We start from the raw sequence: 19,581 nt of genomic DNA on the forward strand, positions 1-19,581 counted from the left end.
CTCCCAGAAATATTGTGCCATTCCAAAAATGCACGTTTTCCCATTTGTCCCTATGAATTGCAATTGCCAATTTGCCTTCAGAACTGATGTTGGTTCACTGCCAGATATCTTCAAACAGAAGATGCCTGTGGGATTCTTTTCTTGAGGCTTTCATAATATGATTGCGTCTGGGAATTTAAAGTTGAACTGTCCTTCAGATCCAGATTTCTGGTCTTGCTGACTGCCTTTATTCCTTGCTTGATATCAGCCTGGAATGAACTTGTCCTGTGCTATTCTTGTCCCCCGGGTGTTTCTCTGGGATGTAGCGTGTTCACATGTGTGGTGCAACCTTTCTGGAGTCCAGCTAATGACCATGTATGTTCTTTGGTGTTATAACCATTCTAAATGGCATAGCAGTTCTCAGCCTTTTCAGGATATATTTGATGCTTGTAGAAACAAGGAACTGCTTTGGACAGACCTCCTTGTGCTATTACTTCTCAATTACTGCATGTACATTTTCTTTTTCTGGAAAAAAAATGTACAGTGGTAAAGCTATAGCTATTTATGCAAAGTGTTTTTTTTTTCTTCTCTTTTTTCTTTTTTCTTTTTTCTTTTTTTCTCACTGTTGTTTTTAAATTCTATATAAAACTTGTATAGACACTCCAGAACAAAACACCCAAACTTAATTTCACTCTACTAGCACTTATACTTATAAAGGATTTATGTATTGCTTATGAAATAAGAAAGCAAACACCACTCCCAATTTATATATATAAATAATATATATACATATGAAGGGAATTATTAAATGATATTAAGAACAGAACATGGCAGACAAATAGTATATTTGTGCACTTCTAGTTAACAGCTGGGAAATGGTGAGCCTAGATTAGCTTGTGTAATTCATTAAGGCAGAACTCTGAGGGCAGAAGGCTCTGCCATATTGCCACCCAGTTCCTGGCTTCTCTGTCAGGATGTCATCCCCACTGCCCCATGTAGTGCAGCTCCTGACTAGACCCACCCTCTTGTCCTGCATGACAGTGGGGATGATGGCAGTAGATTGCTAAAGGTGGGCCAAGATATTCCCGTTACTTTAATGCTCCATGGAAGAACAGAATAATGTGTGTTTGCAGAGATTCTGTATACCTGTATTCACTAGTATTTGTTATAAATTTTCTAATTTCTGAGATAAGTATTGTTCAATCAGCAACTCTCTGTGTAACTGCAATCTAATTAAAAACTGGAATAGAGGAACAATAAGAAATTCTATATATAAACAGTCACTTTGATGCGTAGACCCAGTGACAAAATTCAGGGAGCTCAAAATGAGATGACACTGGCTTTGATTTTACCAGAGGGGATAAAGAATGCGAAAGAATGCAAGTCAGGCAGTGTATAAGCTGGGATTTGTGCTCCTGTGTATACCTCAATGTTAACAATTAACTTAGTCTTTGAAGCTTTCAGAAAAAACTCTGAAGAAAGTTGTCTGTGCTCTGCAAATGTTTTAAAAGTTTAAAAGATTACAATCACCAGTTTCCATTAATTATTAAATGAAATTTAGTTTACTTCTTTATTTTAAAACATTTGTTATGAGGTGTAAACATGATTTTTAGAAAGCTTGCTGAAGAACATGCAAATATGATGCATACATCTTTAAATATGTAAATCAAAATCCCAATGAAAAGCTGTTGCTCTGTTTACACTGTAGGTTTTACACAGTGTAGGTTTCTAATACATTAAATAAATAATAATAATAAAAAAAACCCTTCAAATTTTCTTTGGGCATTAAATCATGTTCTGGATTAAATAATTTTCCAAACCTGTAGTTGTTGTTGTGGTTTGTTTGTTTTTGTCTAAAGGTCAAAACTAATTTCTTAAATATATAAATAAAAATCATCAAATAATTATTTCAACCTTTTTTCTTTTACCTCTGACTAAACCATTACTATTTTTTCCCTTTAATATTCCTCTTGCAGTTTACTCAATAGTTTTCATCCCTCTTAGTTTTCTTCTCCAAATATAAAATCCCCAAACAGGGCTGCGTAATAAAACATTGACTTAGTTTTAATACTTAATACTGACAATCTGAGGATACTGAATGTTATCGATATAACAAATCACAGTATAACTACTGATGGATGACTTAGCATAGGACACAACGTTCCAGATGTTTTATTTTTTTTAAATAAAATAATACCTTAATTTATTTGTATTCCACCAGCATGAATACATTCATTGCAAATTGCATGCACATAAAAGAGAATCAATTTGTAAACTACATAATTTTAACAATAAATAGTATTTGATCTAATACATGATGGTAGTGCCTTTCTTGTTAAAACTGCAAGCTTTTACCAAAATGAAAACAAACTCTTATTCTCATTATAAATATTTTAAATAATTTGTAAGTACATATTTCATACCAAGTATATAAAAATAGTATTTTTTGATAAATTAAGAGGTTTAATTTACATGACAAATAACGTGCAACAACTAACCAGTCTCTACCAGCTCTATTTGGTTGATTGTCTAGATGACATGCAGCGATAATTGTCCCTTTGCCTTCACAGAACTGACAAACAGACCAGCAGGACCCACGATCACCTGAAGCAAACGGTGCCATGGATATTGTTTGGGAACAACAGTCAGACACTCAGTGAAAACCTTTGCTTCAATGAATAAATGCTGCCCATGACAGTTCTTTTGTCCTAGACTTCCAGCTGCTCTGACCCTCAGGGTCTTTGGACTATCACAACAGTCTGCCAAACAGACCAGAAAGTTATATCTGTATACAAAATGCTTTTCAACATGCTTCTAGAATCTAGAATATTTTTCCTATAGTATGAACCAGCAATACCTTTTCTTACTTTCTATAAAACTAAATTTTCACCTTTGTAAGTATCCTTGATCACCAGAGAAAAGGTCAAACAAAGCAGTCATGCGGTACTCTCTACATTTTAAACTGGCAGCTGCAGAACATGTTTTGAGTACCACTTTACTCTTTCTTGTTATACATCTATGGCTTGGTTATCTTTATCTTTAATATCCCTTGTGCTTGTCACAATGTCTAACGTGAAATCTGAGGTCTGTGCAGAAACTACTCCAGCTGTTCCTTCAAGGTCCCATGATCCTGGCAAATTCTCCAGGCTTAATGAGCTGATTGCTCCTTGGCTAAAGCTACCTTCCTCAGACCTGCTGGGCAGCACGAGGTGTAATGATGTCTCTGATGAAGAGCATACTGAAGAAGAAAGAGTTGCTGAAATAGACTGAAGAGGGGTCAAGGTAGTGTCTGAATGGGGAGAGGTGCATCTTAAAAACTGCAAGTTATCTTTCTGAATTACCTGATACTGGGAGGGTGAATTGTGAAGGCCCGGTGTATAGTAAAATTCACTGTCCGTAGAATTTTGAAGGTTGGGTTCAGTTCTTTGGGGGCTGCTGCCTACAGAGGATAGGTCTGTATTCCAAATGTCACATATCGTGTTACTGCGGCAGGGTTGTGCTTTGGTGCAAGTAATGTTACTGGCTTGCATATGTGTGCAAGGCTGACGTGGAGTCCAAGCCATTCGAGCCTGCAGGCTTTCCAGAGTAGGACTCCGAGATATGCCATGCATTGTGCAGAACCCTGGTGGCTTCTGGGACGTGAGCAGGTTCTCAAGAAGGTACATCACATTCTTCATATCCTTACTTAACTGTGAGACTTCTTGAGTTAAGGTTGTCACCTGTTACATCAGGGGAAAATAATCCAATATTAAATCATGCAGTATACATTTTACAATCATGTCTGAAATACATTTTATCTTATTTTCCTTCTAGTGTTATCAGGTTTGATATGTAGTATAGTATCTTTATTTTAAGGAGATACACTCTAATACACTTATACACCCTAATTTAATAGTAAATCCACCCGCCTCGCCACAGCTATGTGCTACATTATCTGCAGCATACTGAAGTAGTTAAGCAACTCAAAAACATATATAGAAATATTATAGGCTGAGTTCACCAGATTTTAAATGTCAGTCTACAAATAATGGCTTCAAGTTATATACAAAATGATTTCCAGTGGCAATGATATTTGCTTCTTGATGTATCTTTAAATATTTTAGTGCATCAACCTTTTAGAGACGGTAATTTTACACTGAAAAATGATATAAATACTAGGTTTTCTGAAAAGTTGTTCACAAATATTTGAGAAATATGTTGCCAATTTCATAGTAAAATAAGAGTAAAATAAGATGCCTGAATTTTTCAGGGACAAGTAGTAGTTACATTGAAGTCTGGTGGACAAGTATTAAAAATAAACAAACAAAATATTTGGTGACTTTCATACTGACTTTAAAACTGAAACTGGAATTTTTAAAAGCAATGTGTTACCACTAAATATTTAAACAGTAAAAAAGTATATGAAACAGCTTGCTTCAATATAGTTATCTTTCTGCTTGAAAAATAGAGCTTATAAAACAGAGGGAGAGAGAGATCTGCAGCATACGTTACTTCGGTGTGTGCGTGCAAAAGAAAGAATCATATTTTCTGTTAACCTTTATTTTTTTTTTTCCCTAATGCTGAAACAACTGTTAGCACACAACTTACTGCATGAATTACATGAAGGCTTTAACCTCCTCAAAACTGCTATTTTGAGCTGGGATCAAGTTCACATGTTTTGAATTTGTGTTATAAAGTAAATAGAGATCTGAACTCCACTGGGAACATTCTTTAAGACAATATAAAGATATTTTAGGACAACATAAAGACATTTTGGGACATAAAAAGCCTAACCGATCACTTCAAATGTGTTTGCATTTTCAAATTTCCTTCTTAAGGAAAAAAATTGTAAGAAGTCAAAATCAGCCAATTAATTTCATTAAAGAGAAACAGACCTATTGAGAGACAGAAATGAACTTTGTTTCCATGATAGACAATTATTTTAGGTGAAACAACTTTCTCTACTGCTAAACTAAAGTTTTTTATAGTGGTGTAGTGAAAATAAGATGTTGAAAACAAAGCATGACTGCACATTTATCTTCAGAATGTTAAGCCACTTGTGAAAATTAAAAAAGGCTAATTCAGTGGGCCTTTCTTTGCCCTGAAGAGAAGACAGTACCAATTAGGTGTCCTACACAAATCAGTTTTCATGTAATTATAAATAAAATTCTAATTTTCCTGAGAACACTTCCAAAAAAATCTACTGAAAAGACATTTCAGGCAGGGTATGGCTGCCTTATGATCTTCTACAGGTATTTACTGCAAACACAAGAATTGTAACGAAAATCTAATTTAGAAGGAAAGTAGGAATCTCCTATACAGCTTCTATACATCCACTTCTTTCTCTGAGCTTAGAATTCAAACCCATTATATTGTTTAACAGCTGTTTATTGTTACAGTTGTACTGCCCCTGGAGTAAAGATGCTTAAGGGTAGCAGGTTTTTATGTGTCATGTTATTGAATCCTCTGCCTCTCTTTCTACATCTCTCTTTCTCTCTGTCTCATTACTTAATCATTACGTTATAGTAGGCAGAAAATAACCACGAAATCTTCTTCTGCCAGATGAGATTAGACTTTGAACGCTTGCAAGTTCATTTCAACTTCAGTTCATGTGACGGTTTATAATATGCTAGGAAAGTGATTTGTGAACAAGATTCCTGTGGAGCCAGAGCAGCCAGAGAAGATTCTTGGTACTGTCAAACCAGAAGGAGACATGTTCTGAGATTTCTGCAGTACTGAACGTAGGAAGACTGATATTCATCTTCCCCAAATTATGAATGCTGTATGAAAATATCTATAACTTTAAAATACCTTGTTTGGTTTGGTCTTTTTTTTTTTTTTTTCTTTTTTTTTCCCATTCCATTTCTGATTACATAAAGACTTTAAAAGTTTAGTTATACTTCAACATGTTTCTTTTTCCAGTTTATTGAGACAATACACACACACAAATCTGTTTCAGTACTTGTAGCAGTTATGAATTTGTGTTAGTTATAACTTGTTCAGTTATAACTAGTGCTCAGATATATCAAAAATAGTATCAAGTAGTTCTTAGAGTGATATCTTCTTATAAACTTGCTCTTGCACAGTTGTATGTGCTTACCTGATGAACTGGCCTTTGATGTATTCTTTAATAGTTTCCAGTAGTACAACAGTGTAATGTCCAAAGGTTTTATACCAAACTTCATTAGAAATTGACCACCATTTAGTACAGTCTATTTGAACAATTAGTGCTAGGCACATTGACAAAGCAAGTATGTCATATTCTGCATCATTTAAAAAAAAAAAAAATTGTGTTTAAAAAACTGTTAATCTTACTGGATTAAACTTCCAATAATCATAGAATGGCTTGGGTTGGAAGGGAACCATTACATCAGCTATGTTAACAATTTCACGATGCTTAAGGAAATGAAAAAGAACAGGGATTAAAAGCAAAAGAAATTTTAAGTCTATGAAACAAAAATTTAAGACAAAACAGATTCCTCCTGAACAAAAGGCCACTTCCTTTTGTGCTGGTAAGGCTACTTTTTCAGGCATTTAGTTACTATTGCTAGGCAATACAGCTAGCTTTACAAACGGTTTCCCCTGTGCTAGGCATACGGCTTTAAATTAATCTGTGAGATTCCCAATATATGTGAAATGCTGCCTTAGGAGTTTCTAGGACTTGAAAAAGACACTGAAATGTTTCCTGATATAGAAACTGTGATTTATATAACTTTAGCTTAAATTATCAACAGGGGCTTCTCAGGCTGGTCAAAAGCAATGCACCGGTATCTTTTTAGCAGACTTCGTTATAATGAAACTGTATCTTTCAAAACATATTTTAAAAGAACAGTTTTTTTGTTGTTGTTGTTGTTCATTTGTTCTTTCTTTTTCTTCTCTCTTCTCTCTCTCTCTCCCTCTCCCGTCCTTCTCCTCCTGCTCCTGCTCCTCCTCCTTCTCCTCCTCCTTCTTCTTTTCTTCCTTCTCCTTTCTTCTTCTTTCATATGAACTTTAATAACAATGCTTTCTGATGTCTTAGCCAATATGTTTTAGTAGTTGTATTGTGCATTTCCAAATTACTTTGATAGTTTCAGTAGAAAGAGTATTTTTCTTTACTACCAGTATTAAATAGTTGTGCTCTATAATTGGATACCTTGTTCCATGTAGGACTCAAGGTGACTGTATTTAAGCCTTTCCATAAGTGATGAAAAGTTTTATATTGTAAGATGATTATTATTATTACTTAGTTTAAATAATATTCATTAAATGGATTTTGTTTGTTTTTCATTCTATATACAATCATGTAATTTATTTATTTATTTATTTATTTTTGGTTACATTTTCTACCAAAATTCCTTTCTCTCATCAATGGTCCTGGAGTGGTCTGGAATGAGCTTTCATTTTCTGATTAGAAACCTAGTAGAATACTTTGCAATTTATAATCTCTGTGGTTTATTCCTCTTTGCAATTCAAACTTCACCCAGATATGTTCCTGCCATGACTTTTTTTGAACACTCAAGAAGTGAAGAAAACTTGCTTCTTGGGAAATCGAAGTTGCATTTTGGCACTGTGGAGAAGCTGGATGCTTGTACTGTCAATGTAGCTTTGCTATTCTGTTTAGTATTTCATTGATGCTTTTATTCTGGTGCTTCTTAAAGTTGATGAGACATTCAATCAGAATGAGTTGTCTTTGAGGCCCAAATTAACTGCCTGTTTTTAAAATAGTATGTTTTCCAGTAAGTGCATTGCTGAATGAGTGAGATGAAAATGGAGCTGAGGCAGAATTTTCACTGATCATCCATCAGCTTCTATGCCACCATAATGGCAATGGTGACAGACATTTCTGACCTAATGGCACTTTGGGAATTAAGTTAGCTGCAGAAGAAAAACAATGCAATGTATCTAGTCTTAGTTCAGATTAAATAGATGGGAATTGTGTGATGAGAAGAAGAGTCAGTTTCAGTGAAATAAATCTGGAAACTTTTGAAATTTCCTTAAGTATAAAAAAATTTGCTGGTTTCTCTGCCTACTTGCTAGACAGACTCCTCTAGTTCTGGGGTAAACAGTCTGTATGAGTAAATTAAGACACTAAGACTGTTGATATTACTATTAAATAACTTAAGAACAAAACAGGAAAGTATAAAAGACTTGATAATTTAAGTGTATTCAAGTCAACAGCACCCCTATAAAATTCAGTCTAGAAAAGGGGTCCCAGGCTGCATGTTGAATAATTCATGGCTCTTTGTACATGTAGTTGGATGTGGATGGCATAGAATCAGTACTGTGTTGTCATGATGGGTGCACAAAGAAAACTAGCTTTGGAAATTACTGCTTCAAGAACTTCAGAAACTATCAAATGCAAATTCTGTTCGACTAGTTATGGACTTTGAGACCAAATGGAGGATCATGGAGATCCCAGTTGACTGGGAGAAGAGAAGCAGTTAATGTCTACTTTTGAAAGAACAATTGAGGTGTTACATATGTTATCAGGAAAACATGCTAAGCAATTTCTATAAGCTCCTAAAGAAATAGTCAAAAGAGAACAGACAGCCATAAATTTCTCAAGAATAATACATGGTGAAACAGGTAAAATGATCTAATTCTCTACAATTGTAAAGTAATATATACCTTGTCAGAAGATGACTCAGAAGTTACACTGAAGAATGTAATCATGACATTCTTCTAAACCAACTAAGAAAATATGACCAGCATACAATCACTGTAAGTTATATTAATGCATGACCAGAATGGTTTATGATCAGTAAACATACTGTTGTCCTGGTAGGACATTTCAAGATAAACTTTTTAGCTCTCTATCCCAACCTGTTTTTATTTTATATTTATTTTTAATGGCTAAATGGAGTTCACATTCACTGTTAAATATTAGTAATATGAAATTCAACAAAAGTAAATGTTAAACATCACAGCTGAAAAGAAAACGTCAAAACCTTGAGTATAAATTCTACCTAGGCAGAATATTACAGGAAAGGGTCTGTGGAGTTTCATTGAATTACACGCTGCATGCTTTAATCATGCTCCCAGGATATATAATCAGCATTTTTTTTATTATTATTCAGGACAGGGGGCTATCTTTACTGGGAATTACTTAGGCTGGTGCAGTTTAGGATCAAACACTTTGTAAGAGCCTTAAAAGATCTAACCAAAGACAATTCAAATGAAAATCCTACTAATAAGGAATCTTAGAAAATGTGACAAGCTATGAAAGTCTGAAGGAATTGCATTTGTTGAGATTGGCTGGAACAATATGTTTCCAGTGTAAATTAGTTTTAGACAAAGAATGTCAGTCAATTTTTTCTTATATCTTCTGGAAAATGATAATGTCGTATGTCAACAGAGGTTTATAATTAGATGTTAGGAAAATAGATTTTTCTGATACAGGAAGGTTTTGAAATGCCCATTAAAGTTAACACTATAATGGTTATCTCCAATCATAGTAGTAATATTTTTGTTATTGTTCAAATCAGCTTCTGGCCCTCAGTTAATTTTTATACCTCTTTTCTTTCACTGTTGATGTCTCAGGTTCATTTCCACTAAGGAAAAATGTAAAAGAGATTCTACAATGCATAAGCCTTACGTCCTTTAGACACTTTATGGATACCTTATGTCCTGCTTTTTTTTTTTTTTTTTTAACTTTTTTTTTTTTTTTTAAGCTTTTAAGCTAAAACTAAAAGAAACAAAGAAAGAGTACTCAAACCCACTAAAGTACAAGAGCAAGAGGTATAGAAAACAACAACGTAGTAGTTCTTAAGAAATATGAATATTTATGATTAAAGGAAAAAATACCTGAACAAATATCAACAGACCAAAAAGTGTGTTTAATTTGTGTTTGTGATTTAGAAAGCTTTTATTTCTTAACACAAATAATTCTAGGCTTTATATGTTGTCTTTTGTGATAAATGGACATAGCTAAAATAAAAAATGGGTAGATTGAACATAATTAGTTTTCATCATCAGTAAATGTTATTAGTTCACATTTTGCCACGTCTGTTTTTATTGAAGGATGTTTTGCAAATGAATATGTTTTTTTCCTGCCTTTCCCGAGAAGAGAATGAGTTTGATTTTTAGAAGTTGGTTGCAACATACATTTTATAATATTCTATTTATAAAATTTCTCTAGGTGATCAGAAAAAATAATCATTTAGTCAGGATTGTCCTTTTTGTTAGATGAAAGTGAAATATCCATATGAATACATTTTCACTGATCTGAACAAGGGTTGAACACTTAGAATATTTTAAGCACTTGCAACTAAAAAAAAAACCCTAAAATTAAAAATAGCTGAATTTCCACTAAGTATTCCAAAATTCAGCTACAGAGAAGGCAATTTTCTAGTATAAAACCTGACCCAATTTATATTTCCTTGTGTTTATTTGTTTTTCAGTTGAATGGGAGTGATGTGAATACTCTGTTCATTATGCCAATATAGTACTGTAATTGTGGAATCTACTGATGTAGCAAAATTTCAAATCAATTTCAAATGCCTGCTTTAAGCAAGGGGTCAACCTAGCCTCATTCTTTGTACGTCTTGTTTATACATACAAATCCAGGTTTCTGAATAATATTGGGCATTTGACAGCATCTCTACATGGCCAAATGCAAAGCCATATTTATGCGCTCTGCACTCTGTGCTGACAGCAAGCTGTGGTCTGTTGGCCTGCTAACCACAACGCTGTAGGTCTGCTTCTGACCATTATACTTAGCACTGCTTTAACTAAGGCAGCTGTAAGAGACTGAATAAGAGATGAGTTGGATAGGAAGAACAGGGGATGTGACATCCGAGTTTGTCTGTATGAATTGTGCTAGCTGTATCCTGTATGTCCAAGTATGAAAAAATGTCCCTGTATTATTGAATAGAGAACATGCACGTGTCCACTGCAAGTCGTGAGAGAAAAAATATGACTAAAATTTGTGTATTTTCTTATTTTTAGCTTCTCCGTGTTTCAAATAATTCAGATTTGTTTTTTTGTTCTTCCTTCCTTCCTTCCTTCCTTCCTTCCTTCCTTCCTTCCTTCCTTCCTTCCTTCCTTCCTTCCTTCCTTCCTTCCTTCCTTCCTTCCTTCCTTCCTTCCTTCCTTCTACCCTCCCTCCCTCAAGTTGAAGATTTAAAATGGAAATATTTCCATGCTCTTTCTGTATAGTTGCAATCAAATGATAGAGAACTACATGTAAATATGTAGTAGGACACAGATAATGAGACAGTGGCCGGCAGGTGCCCCAGTCTAGATTTAAGGCCATCTGTATAACTGAAAATATTTATTTAGTTGTTTCCTATTTTTTCTCCTGGGTTCTTTAGTTTAATTCCATGTTTAAATATGATTGTAACAGGGAAATGGCAAGTGTTTAGATACACACAGGCTTTGCAGAGAAATGCATTGGAAAGGCCAGGTTGGGTGTACACATCTCCACAAATGAAGGATGCATGCTTGTCCTGCACAAGACTATTCCTAAACTCTCAATCGGCATAATCTGGAGTAGGTTTTTGAATTGAGCTTTCTCCATGTAAGAAAGTGTACCATTCTGTTGTGTGTTCAGTCACTGAATTCTGAAACTATTGATTAAACAATTGAATTTCTACATGAGCAAGAATCTGTACCTAAACTGTCTCACCTGCCACATATTGAACTATGATTGAAGATTATTATTAATTCAATGTTTATTTAGACTAAGTAGAACAGCTTCTACAGGTAAGTAGGAGTTTTCTGTTAGGGAATTTGTAATAGGGAAGTCTAATAGTCCTATTCCAGTTCACTTTACAATGCTGAACCAGATAGAAAGTCCTTTCTATTAGTTTAGTTCTCAGTCAGGCTCAAAATGAGAAATGAGGTTAGATGAGGGAATGAAGAAGCTGGGTAAGTGGCTAGGCAGCTAATCTGTGGAGCTTTAGAATAGGAATCTGGAGCATGTGGAAGTCTGTCTCTCAATGCCTAGCAAGGAAGTTTGTATGTGTTAGTCCTAAAGATATTATGTAACAAACTCTGAGAAGTGAAATCAAGGTTCTGCCTTCTGTTAGCCCCATTCTTAGGTAGAAGGAATTTCTTTTGCATTATGTAGTGAATATTATATACCTAAAATGTTGCCATGAGTTCCACTGGATGTGGAGCTGGGTTTGCCTTCTTTTGTTTGTGAGGCAGCTCTGCTAACAGCCTGTCTTGAAAGTCTGAATGGGAAGATATATGTCTTTATTCTCCCAACAAACAGCTGAAATGTTTTTAAGCTAGCTAGTGAACTGTTTTAATACAATTGCCTTTCATGAAAGCATGTATTTTTGCATTTGTTGACTGACTTCTGATTTCCACTGGAAAATGTATTTATGACAATGTTTGCTGCTGTTGGCCACTTGTGACCTGCTTTCTCAATATTTTCCTTTTTAGAAGGAGTCTGCATATTTTCCAAAGAAGCTCAATTTCAAACTCTGCCTGTATTTTGACTACTGCAAAGAGTCTGCTGCTACATTGGTCATATTCTTCCATTAATGATCACCACCAACTGATGGGAAAAAAAAGAAGCATAGGGTCTACAGGTACTGTTCAATACTTTCTGTAGCAACAACAACAAAAAGACAGCTAGTATATTCCAGCAAAGCTACTCATGGGCTATTTGGGTAAGGGCCAAGTCACTTAGTACCGTCAGTTCAGATGCACTCTATGTGGGGCATGTTTGAGTACACGAATATATATCCATGTAGAATATGCAATTAAGCAGTCTTCTAGAGATGCAGATTTTCAATATATACATGAATTTTGATCTATGGGATGACTTGGAGGCTAATTGTCTGTCTCTATGGGATTTGCTCCCAGGATGTTACCTGTGACATCTAAATCCATACCGATTTAGAATCACTCCTTATGCTCTTTGAGTTCTTTGATCAAGCTTTGCTAATAATCTTAGTAAATGGGGCATGGTGCTTTGTTCTGAACTCCGCAGTTTGACATACAACCAAGTTGATGTATTCATCGTAAATAACTAGCTGTGCCTGTACTCTTAGCTCAGTACATGTAAATTATCTTACCAAGTTAACTTGACCCAGGATAAAAGAGGTTTACAAGCCCAATAATTCATATATAGAAATAAAGAATAATTAGATTAAGCCTGCACAAGATGGAAAGGAAAATAAAATAAAAATTGATATTTCTGGTAACAAAAAAGATTAGGAAAAAGAAACAAAGCTGTATGGTTTGACTTTAATTTAAATGTTTCCTCTAGAGGGCTCTTAAGAAATTTTCTCTAATATCTTTGTGTATTGAAAGACAGAGTATATAGCAAACAGATTTTAGTCTTACAATACAATTGTGCAGTTAAAGTCTGAAGCTTTCATCTTGTTGACTGAAACATTGCAGTGGCTGGAAATAAAGAGTTTAGACAGAGAACATCTCTTTAGTGTCAGACTGATGGTAGATTATGTTTGAAACTCTTTGGAGGGATGAATGGAAAGCACAACTGAGCAATATTGGCCCCGTATTCCTCAGGTCTATTCTTGAGCATGAATGGAAGTACTTCTGTCTATTTCTTACTAGATTCATGTAGAGTGATTTGAAAATGACTAGATTTCATTTATTTCAAGGAAAATCTCCAAAAGCATAGCGTTACTCCCCAAAAAGAAAAGTTGGAATAAGGTGCTTGAGGAAGGATTGAGAGGAAAGAGAGAAACAGAAACACATGTAGAAGAGAAGAAATCCTAATGAAATTCAAAATCTAGCTATACTAAACCACACTTTGATTTTAGCTTCCAGCTTCTACACAAACTTTTATAGTTCTTTAATTTTGAAAATTAACCACTGGAAGAGCTAAAATTTAGCTGCCCTAAATTTAGGAACCCCATCCAATTTTTCAAACTCGTGTATTGCACATTAATCATATTCCCATATTTGCTTAGTTTTCTCCAGCATTTCTTGAATTATTGTTAGTAAGCTCCAACTTCCACAGAAGCTCATTACCTCATTATTAAGTCTGCTGATTTGTTGTTTGGTCTCTTCTGCTTTGATAACAAGCACTGCAGCACCAATTTCAGCCTCTGAAAAATAATTTATTTAAATGTAAATGAGAGAAGAATAATATCTTGGAATCTCGAATGGTAATCTTGTATATTGCTTTAAATTAAAACCTAGTTTGTACTTGGATCAAATGAAAATAAAATCTTGTATTTAAAGTTTACTTTATAATGTGTAAGAAAAGTGCGAACGAGGAAAGTGATCTCTTCAATCTGAAAGGACTGAAAATGACAACCCTGGTGCCAATGGTATGACATGTTAATAGTCTGGAAACTATAGATAGAAGTATGCTACTATTATTAGTTTTTTTATTATTAGCTTCAAGAGGGACAAAAAATATCCTTGTGACCTCCATGCAAAAGGTTTATAACTACATGAAGAGTGTTTACTCAAGTACATGAAGAACATTTATTTACAAAAGGAAAATGTTGGAAACAATCTTGGAATTGTTGGAAACAATAGTTTTGTCACTTCAGCATTAGTCCACTGGTGTCCCCATAGTCCCTCTTTTTTTTTTTTTTTTCTTGCTGACCTGTTGCATTCCTTGTGATGCTATATTGTCAACCTTTTCAGAGTGTAAGTCATATAAGGCTGCATAAAACCCTTTGCTCTTCAAGGTTTCACTGCCTACTTCTGAAACACTAAGTACTTCCATACCCTTTTGCCTCTGTAAATATCCTTTTAACAAAAATCGAGAGACAAGTTTGCATATTGCATTTTTCGATGTTTAAAAAAAATTATTATTAAAATGTATTGTTATCAAATTTTGTCCATGTGTTTAGTACCTTCCATGTCCAAAAAATTCAGAGCATGAAACTCCTGGCTGGTCCTACAATGGTAAAACTATAATTCATGAAAATATATTACTCCTTGCAAGCTGTTTTATGGTGACTGTTAGTAGGAAAACAACTGTCCTTAGGGACCCTGTTGTATTTTTCCACATTGTTCAGTGCGGTACTGAAATAGTACTGAAAGTACAGATACATATTAGATCAATTTATGCTGCTTGTAAGGACTTTTCCTTCTGATAATCAAAGAAACAAAGGGTACAAAAAACAGTTATGAAAACTCTTTTCTCTGAAGAGTGATTTCCCAAGCAACACTCACCTCCAACTGTTGGAGATACCCTGGAGTCCTGCTGGAGCTGATCAGAGCTGAAGTCAAAGGTTTGGCTCTCCTCATTGTGGTTTCCATCTTCAATCCCATCAACAATTCTGTAAGAAAAAACAGAGTTAAGGGAACAGCTTCCTAAACCATTTCATAGACATCACATTCATAGTTATATTGTGAAAATTACTCCTAAAAGGCACATCTTAAAACAATAGTGAAATTTGCATTATATTAAATTTAGAAAAAAATCTAAAAAAATATTGCATTACACTTATAATATCTTGTGTGTCACTATAGATTACCTTTTCTATCAGAAGAAGGAATATGAGGTCAAATATTGCTAAGTGAAATTTCAAAATTGTTGTGACTTTTGCTGTATATATAACAGGTCCTAACAGAGCTTTTATTGAATAGTTCAATTTCCATATCTACATTCGTAATCTTCTTCAACATAGACTAAAGATGATTCTCTATGCTCTCATCAAGTCTAAATCTTCTAGCATGTAACACACTCTTATATTAGGCTTAATTAGGCAGTGCCTAAACCTGAAAAATATTTATGACATCTCTGTAAAACACAGCCAAAGATATGATAAATACAAATCAAATACAGCACAGATTTAATACATCACAGATGAAAGACCTCTGTAAATTGAATAGTTCTGTATACATACTGTACATATATTCTTTTATATATATACACATATATATATATGTATATATTCTTGTCCTGTTTCTTCACATGGGCTTAGGGCTTTGTGTCATGCTTTAGTGTTCATGATGCCAGCTGGATTTTGTTAAATTACACTCTAATTTTAACCAGCCTCTGGGAAAAGATGAGGCTCAAATGTGGTGCCTTGGCTATTCTGGACTATACCATTACCTGCAGCTGAAAACCTGAATGATTACTTTGGAATTTGCTATAAAATCTATTTAATGTCATCTGGCCTCACTGCTTCAAAAAGCAAACTTTAAACACTGATATCCCTTTTGTCAAGATTTCTAATTATATCAAATGCTAACATTTCAACTGCCTTCAAAGCACACGGGAAAAACTACACAGACGTGACTTGGAATTTATAGCTGCTGTATTCTTTAAAGTGTTTAATGATACAGACTTAAAGGAAAATATATTAACAAAAATAGCTAGTTCTGGAATGCTACAAGACAGGCCTCAGTAAAAATATAGTGAGAAAGATGCTTATTCATAAACAAGCAACTGGAATGTGGAGTAACAATCCAGAGAATAGAAAACACATAGGCTCAAAAATCTCTCCCCTTTAAGAATTAGCTATTACAGCCCTGAATTTCCTCCTGAAGACAGATATCACAACTCCTAGAAACCAAAAAGTCAAAAAAAGACTAATATGTGACTTCTTCTATCTAGTTGGTCAGGGCCAGAGTACTGTTGACAATATGGATTTGAGGAGATTCAAATGCATAAATGCTTCCTCCCAGGCATTCCTCCCAGGCTTTCTTCCTTTTGATACTCTACTTCAAATGCAGAATGCAAAAGGAAGATTAAGACTGTATCCTGGAAGTTATGATGTTGAGTTCTATTTCTTCTGTCCAGGACTATTTCAGCGTTTTAACCAGTCTCCGTATGTTTTGTCTACTGCCTTCATTATAACGTCAAAGAAAAAAACTGAACTGACTGAGAAATTCTTGTTCGCTTGCTCTAGGGAACATGCACAGAAAAAGTATAAGACAAAGTGCATTCTTTTGAAAAGTGAGGTTACTAACCTCCCCACTACATTGACTGGACATTTCAGATCAAACCAGTATCTTACACCCTTACACCACTGTACAACAGCAAATAAAAGTGAGGCTATTAATTAAAAGATCTTATTTTCTCTTTCATATATGCTAAAAAATATTTGAAGCTCTTTTTAAAGTGCTTTTAACCAGTCAGTTTCAATGTTCTAATAATGTAAACCAATTTGGGGAAATAATATGAAAGTCTTTTAGCTGAAAAAGTCTGCAAACCACTTACATCATGAGACAATTTTCTAGCCTATTAGGATTATTCTGGAGTTAGAAATTATGAATTGAAATAATTAATAAATAATAACACATGTAACAACACTTGTTTCACATTTGCTCTTACAGCCTTGAGTGTCAATGTCTGGATGCATATGCTCAGAAAAATAAGGAGCAAAATTGCAGTTCAGCAGAAAATATGAAAGGTGTATTTCCCCAGAATTACCTTTTTTTATGCAAATAACCATCTGTCATAGCTGACTTGAAGCAGACTCACATGAGATCCAAGGAAGAAATGAGAAAATATCTGTTATGCATTTCAGTTTTGCTCATGTAAAAGTTAGTTTTTCATATATTATTTTTCCTTGTATTGGCAGTTTGTATACTTCTATTTGAAATGTGATTATATTGATAAAATATATGATGAGGGGAAAAGATTGCTATATATTATATATGTATATAAAAAGATTGTTATATACTCTTAAATGTGTAACTATTTTTATTGCATCTGTATGGACAGGTGTCTTAGAAATAAATAAATATTGGTCAAACTATGGTTCTTTCATGTCTACAAAGGCAAGCTGGTGAAAATACCATTCTGCCTATCATGAATAAAGAAGTTCTTGAACATGTGAAATACCTAAACTTATAGAAACTGAAACTTGAACTGAATAATCACCTCCTGTTGTTCTTCATATGTCAAAAAAGTGATATTGATTTTGGTGATGAAAAGATCCTAAAACTCTTGATTTTATTAACAGTTAATGATTATATTGCAAGAATTTAGAACTAAGAAAAAATAAATTATCTTACAAATAACATAAAAGCATTTTTTTAATTATATGCTTAATACCACAAAAAGCATTATATGACTTTATGTCAAAATTCATGGCAAAACAGATTTTCTCAAATCCATGTTTACTTTATACGTAACTTGTATTGTCAGGTTTTCTTTATCTAATGTAAAAAAACTCTAAATATTTTCTAAAATTGCTAGGCAATAGTTTCCCATTATAGTCTCTGCTCCAGTAATTTTTGTATTTGCACAGCTGTGCCACCTTATCATCAACTTGCTTCCTAAATTACTATACCTCTGATGGACTGAGTATGCTTTACAGTGTTACTGTGGGAATAAAGATTATTATAGATGGACAAAATGATACTATAAAACCAGACTATTAAAATAGTCATTTTTATAATTGCTCAGTACTTTCCCTTTTTGCTCACAGAAATTCTTTATCTTGCAAAGAAGTCCTAAAATGTTCAATAGTTTCTACAATGAAAAGACTATTCCTTCTCCGCGGGATGAACAAAATATGGACATATTGAAAAAGTATTAACATTTTGAATACCAAGTATTTTGTTTTGATTTTTTTTTTTAATCGTTACAGTGATTATATATCTAATAGAAGTTATGTGGTATGGAAAAAATAATCATTCCTAACTATTACCTTGGGCTCAGGTCTGGTGGGCCACCAGCATTCAGTGCTGAAAGGTGTAACTTAAGGTTTTTCTCCTTCCTTTTGGAATAGTAATGGAGCTCAGTTTCATGTTTGGTTCTTGAGGGGTTAGAACTGCAAGCACGAATGGGTGAATGGAAGGGCACTGTTCCTGAGGCCAACTGCTTCAAGTTCCTCCCCAGGTGGCTTTTATTGTTTCCAGCTTTCTTCTGTTGAGCGCAAGTTGTGCTTCTTGTATGGATTGGTGAAAGTGTGCTGCTCTCTTCTTCTCCTTCATCATCATCTTCTTCATCTTCTACAATTGAAGGGAGTCTCTTCTTTATATTTCCATTTCCTTTGAGCTCCGTCTAAAAAAGCAAATAATAAGTATTAAGGTCAAATTCAGAATCTGATGTTGCAGGAGTGCTTCTCTCTTCAACTGTGGCTATACATATGTACATGAAAAAGATAACAAAATGCAAGGCTCTCTAGTTTCATAGCCAGTGAACTCAATGCAGTATGTCTTAGTACCAAGAAAGATCACATGACTAGGTCTTACAAGCCATGTGACACTTATATACTTTTTACTGAGGTGTACTTTCTTCTGAATGTTACTATCAGACTCCTGGTGTACCAAGGGAAAGAACTGAGGCTGGTAATTCCATTCCACATTTTTGTATGGAGCCATTTGGAATGTATAAATAGCATTTATAACAGTTCAGTTGAAGCCCAGATATCCTCTGCATCCTTAGTTATTATGACTGAAACATCTGCTGTGACAGTAGGCAGATTTCTCAGTTTATACAAAATCACATTAATGAGTAGTGTGACAACGTCAGCTTCAGAACTGAGTCAACAAAAGGCATAGCTACCTCTATTTAAAAATAAATAAATAAATAAATATTTGCTCTGTGGGTGCTTGGTGTTGGACCCAAGACAATTTAAAAATTCAGGTTTGGGAAATTTATCTAAATGTTCTAAACTCCTATCAGTATCAACTTAAATATTTTACAGCAAAGGTTTAATTTTGATGTATTTGGAATACTTCCACTGAGTGAAAGTTTTTCTTTTTGTATCCATTGGCAAATAGTGAAGTAAAACCTTTCAG

General features: G+C 34.2%; 1 protein-coding gene and 1 long non-coding RNA gene across 4 annotated transcripts in view; one reads left to right on the top strand and one right to left on the bottom strand.

Annotated features, from left to right (window-relative positions):
* The window catches only part of LOC106020179 (uncharacterized), a 46,758-nt gene extending 44,082 nt beyond the window's left edge, over window positions 1-2,676 (top strand). For all 3 annotated transcript variants that reach the window (XR_005263926.2, XR_011806943.1, XR_011806942.1), the window contains one exon: window positions 2,550-2,676. This is a non-coding gene — a long non-coding RNA (uncharacterized lncRNA). The remainder of the gene's footprint in view (window positions 1-2,549) is intronic.
* Window positions 2,677-2,987: 311 nt separating this feature from the next.
* KCNH8 (potassium voltage-gated channel subfamily H member 8) overlaps window positions 2,988-19,581 on the bottom strand; it is a 181,222-nt gene continuing 164,628 nt past the window's right edge. The window contains exons 13-16 of the mRNA XM_005030018.6: window positions 18,486-18,841; window positions 15,052-15,158; window positions 13,891-13,967; window positions 2,988-3,698 (exon numbers count right to left, since the gene is read on the bottom strand). Coding sequence (XP_005030075.1) covers window positions 2,988-3,698; window positions 13,891-13,967; window positions 15,052-15,158; window positions 18,486-18,841 — 1,251 coding nt within the window. The remainder of the gene's footprint in view (window positions 3,699-13,890; window positions 13,968-15,051; window positions 15,159-18,485; window positions 18,842-19,581) is intronic.

The sequence above is a fragment of the Anas platyrhynchos genome, chromosome 2 (assembly GCF_047663525.1).
Source record: "Anas platyrhynchos isolate ZD024472 breed Pekin duck chromosome 2, IASCAAS_PekinDuck_T2T, whole genome shotgun sequence".
Taxonomy (NCBI): domain Eukaryota; kingdom Metazoa; phylum Chordata; class Aves; order Anseriformes; family Anatidae; genus Anas; species Anas platyrhynchos.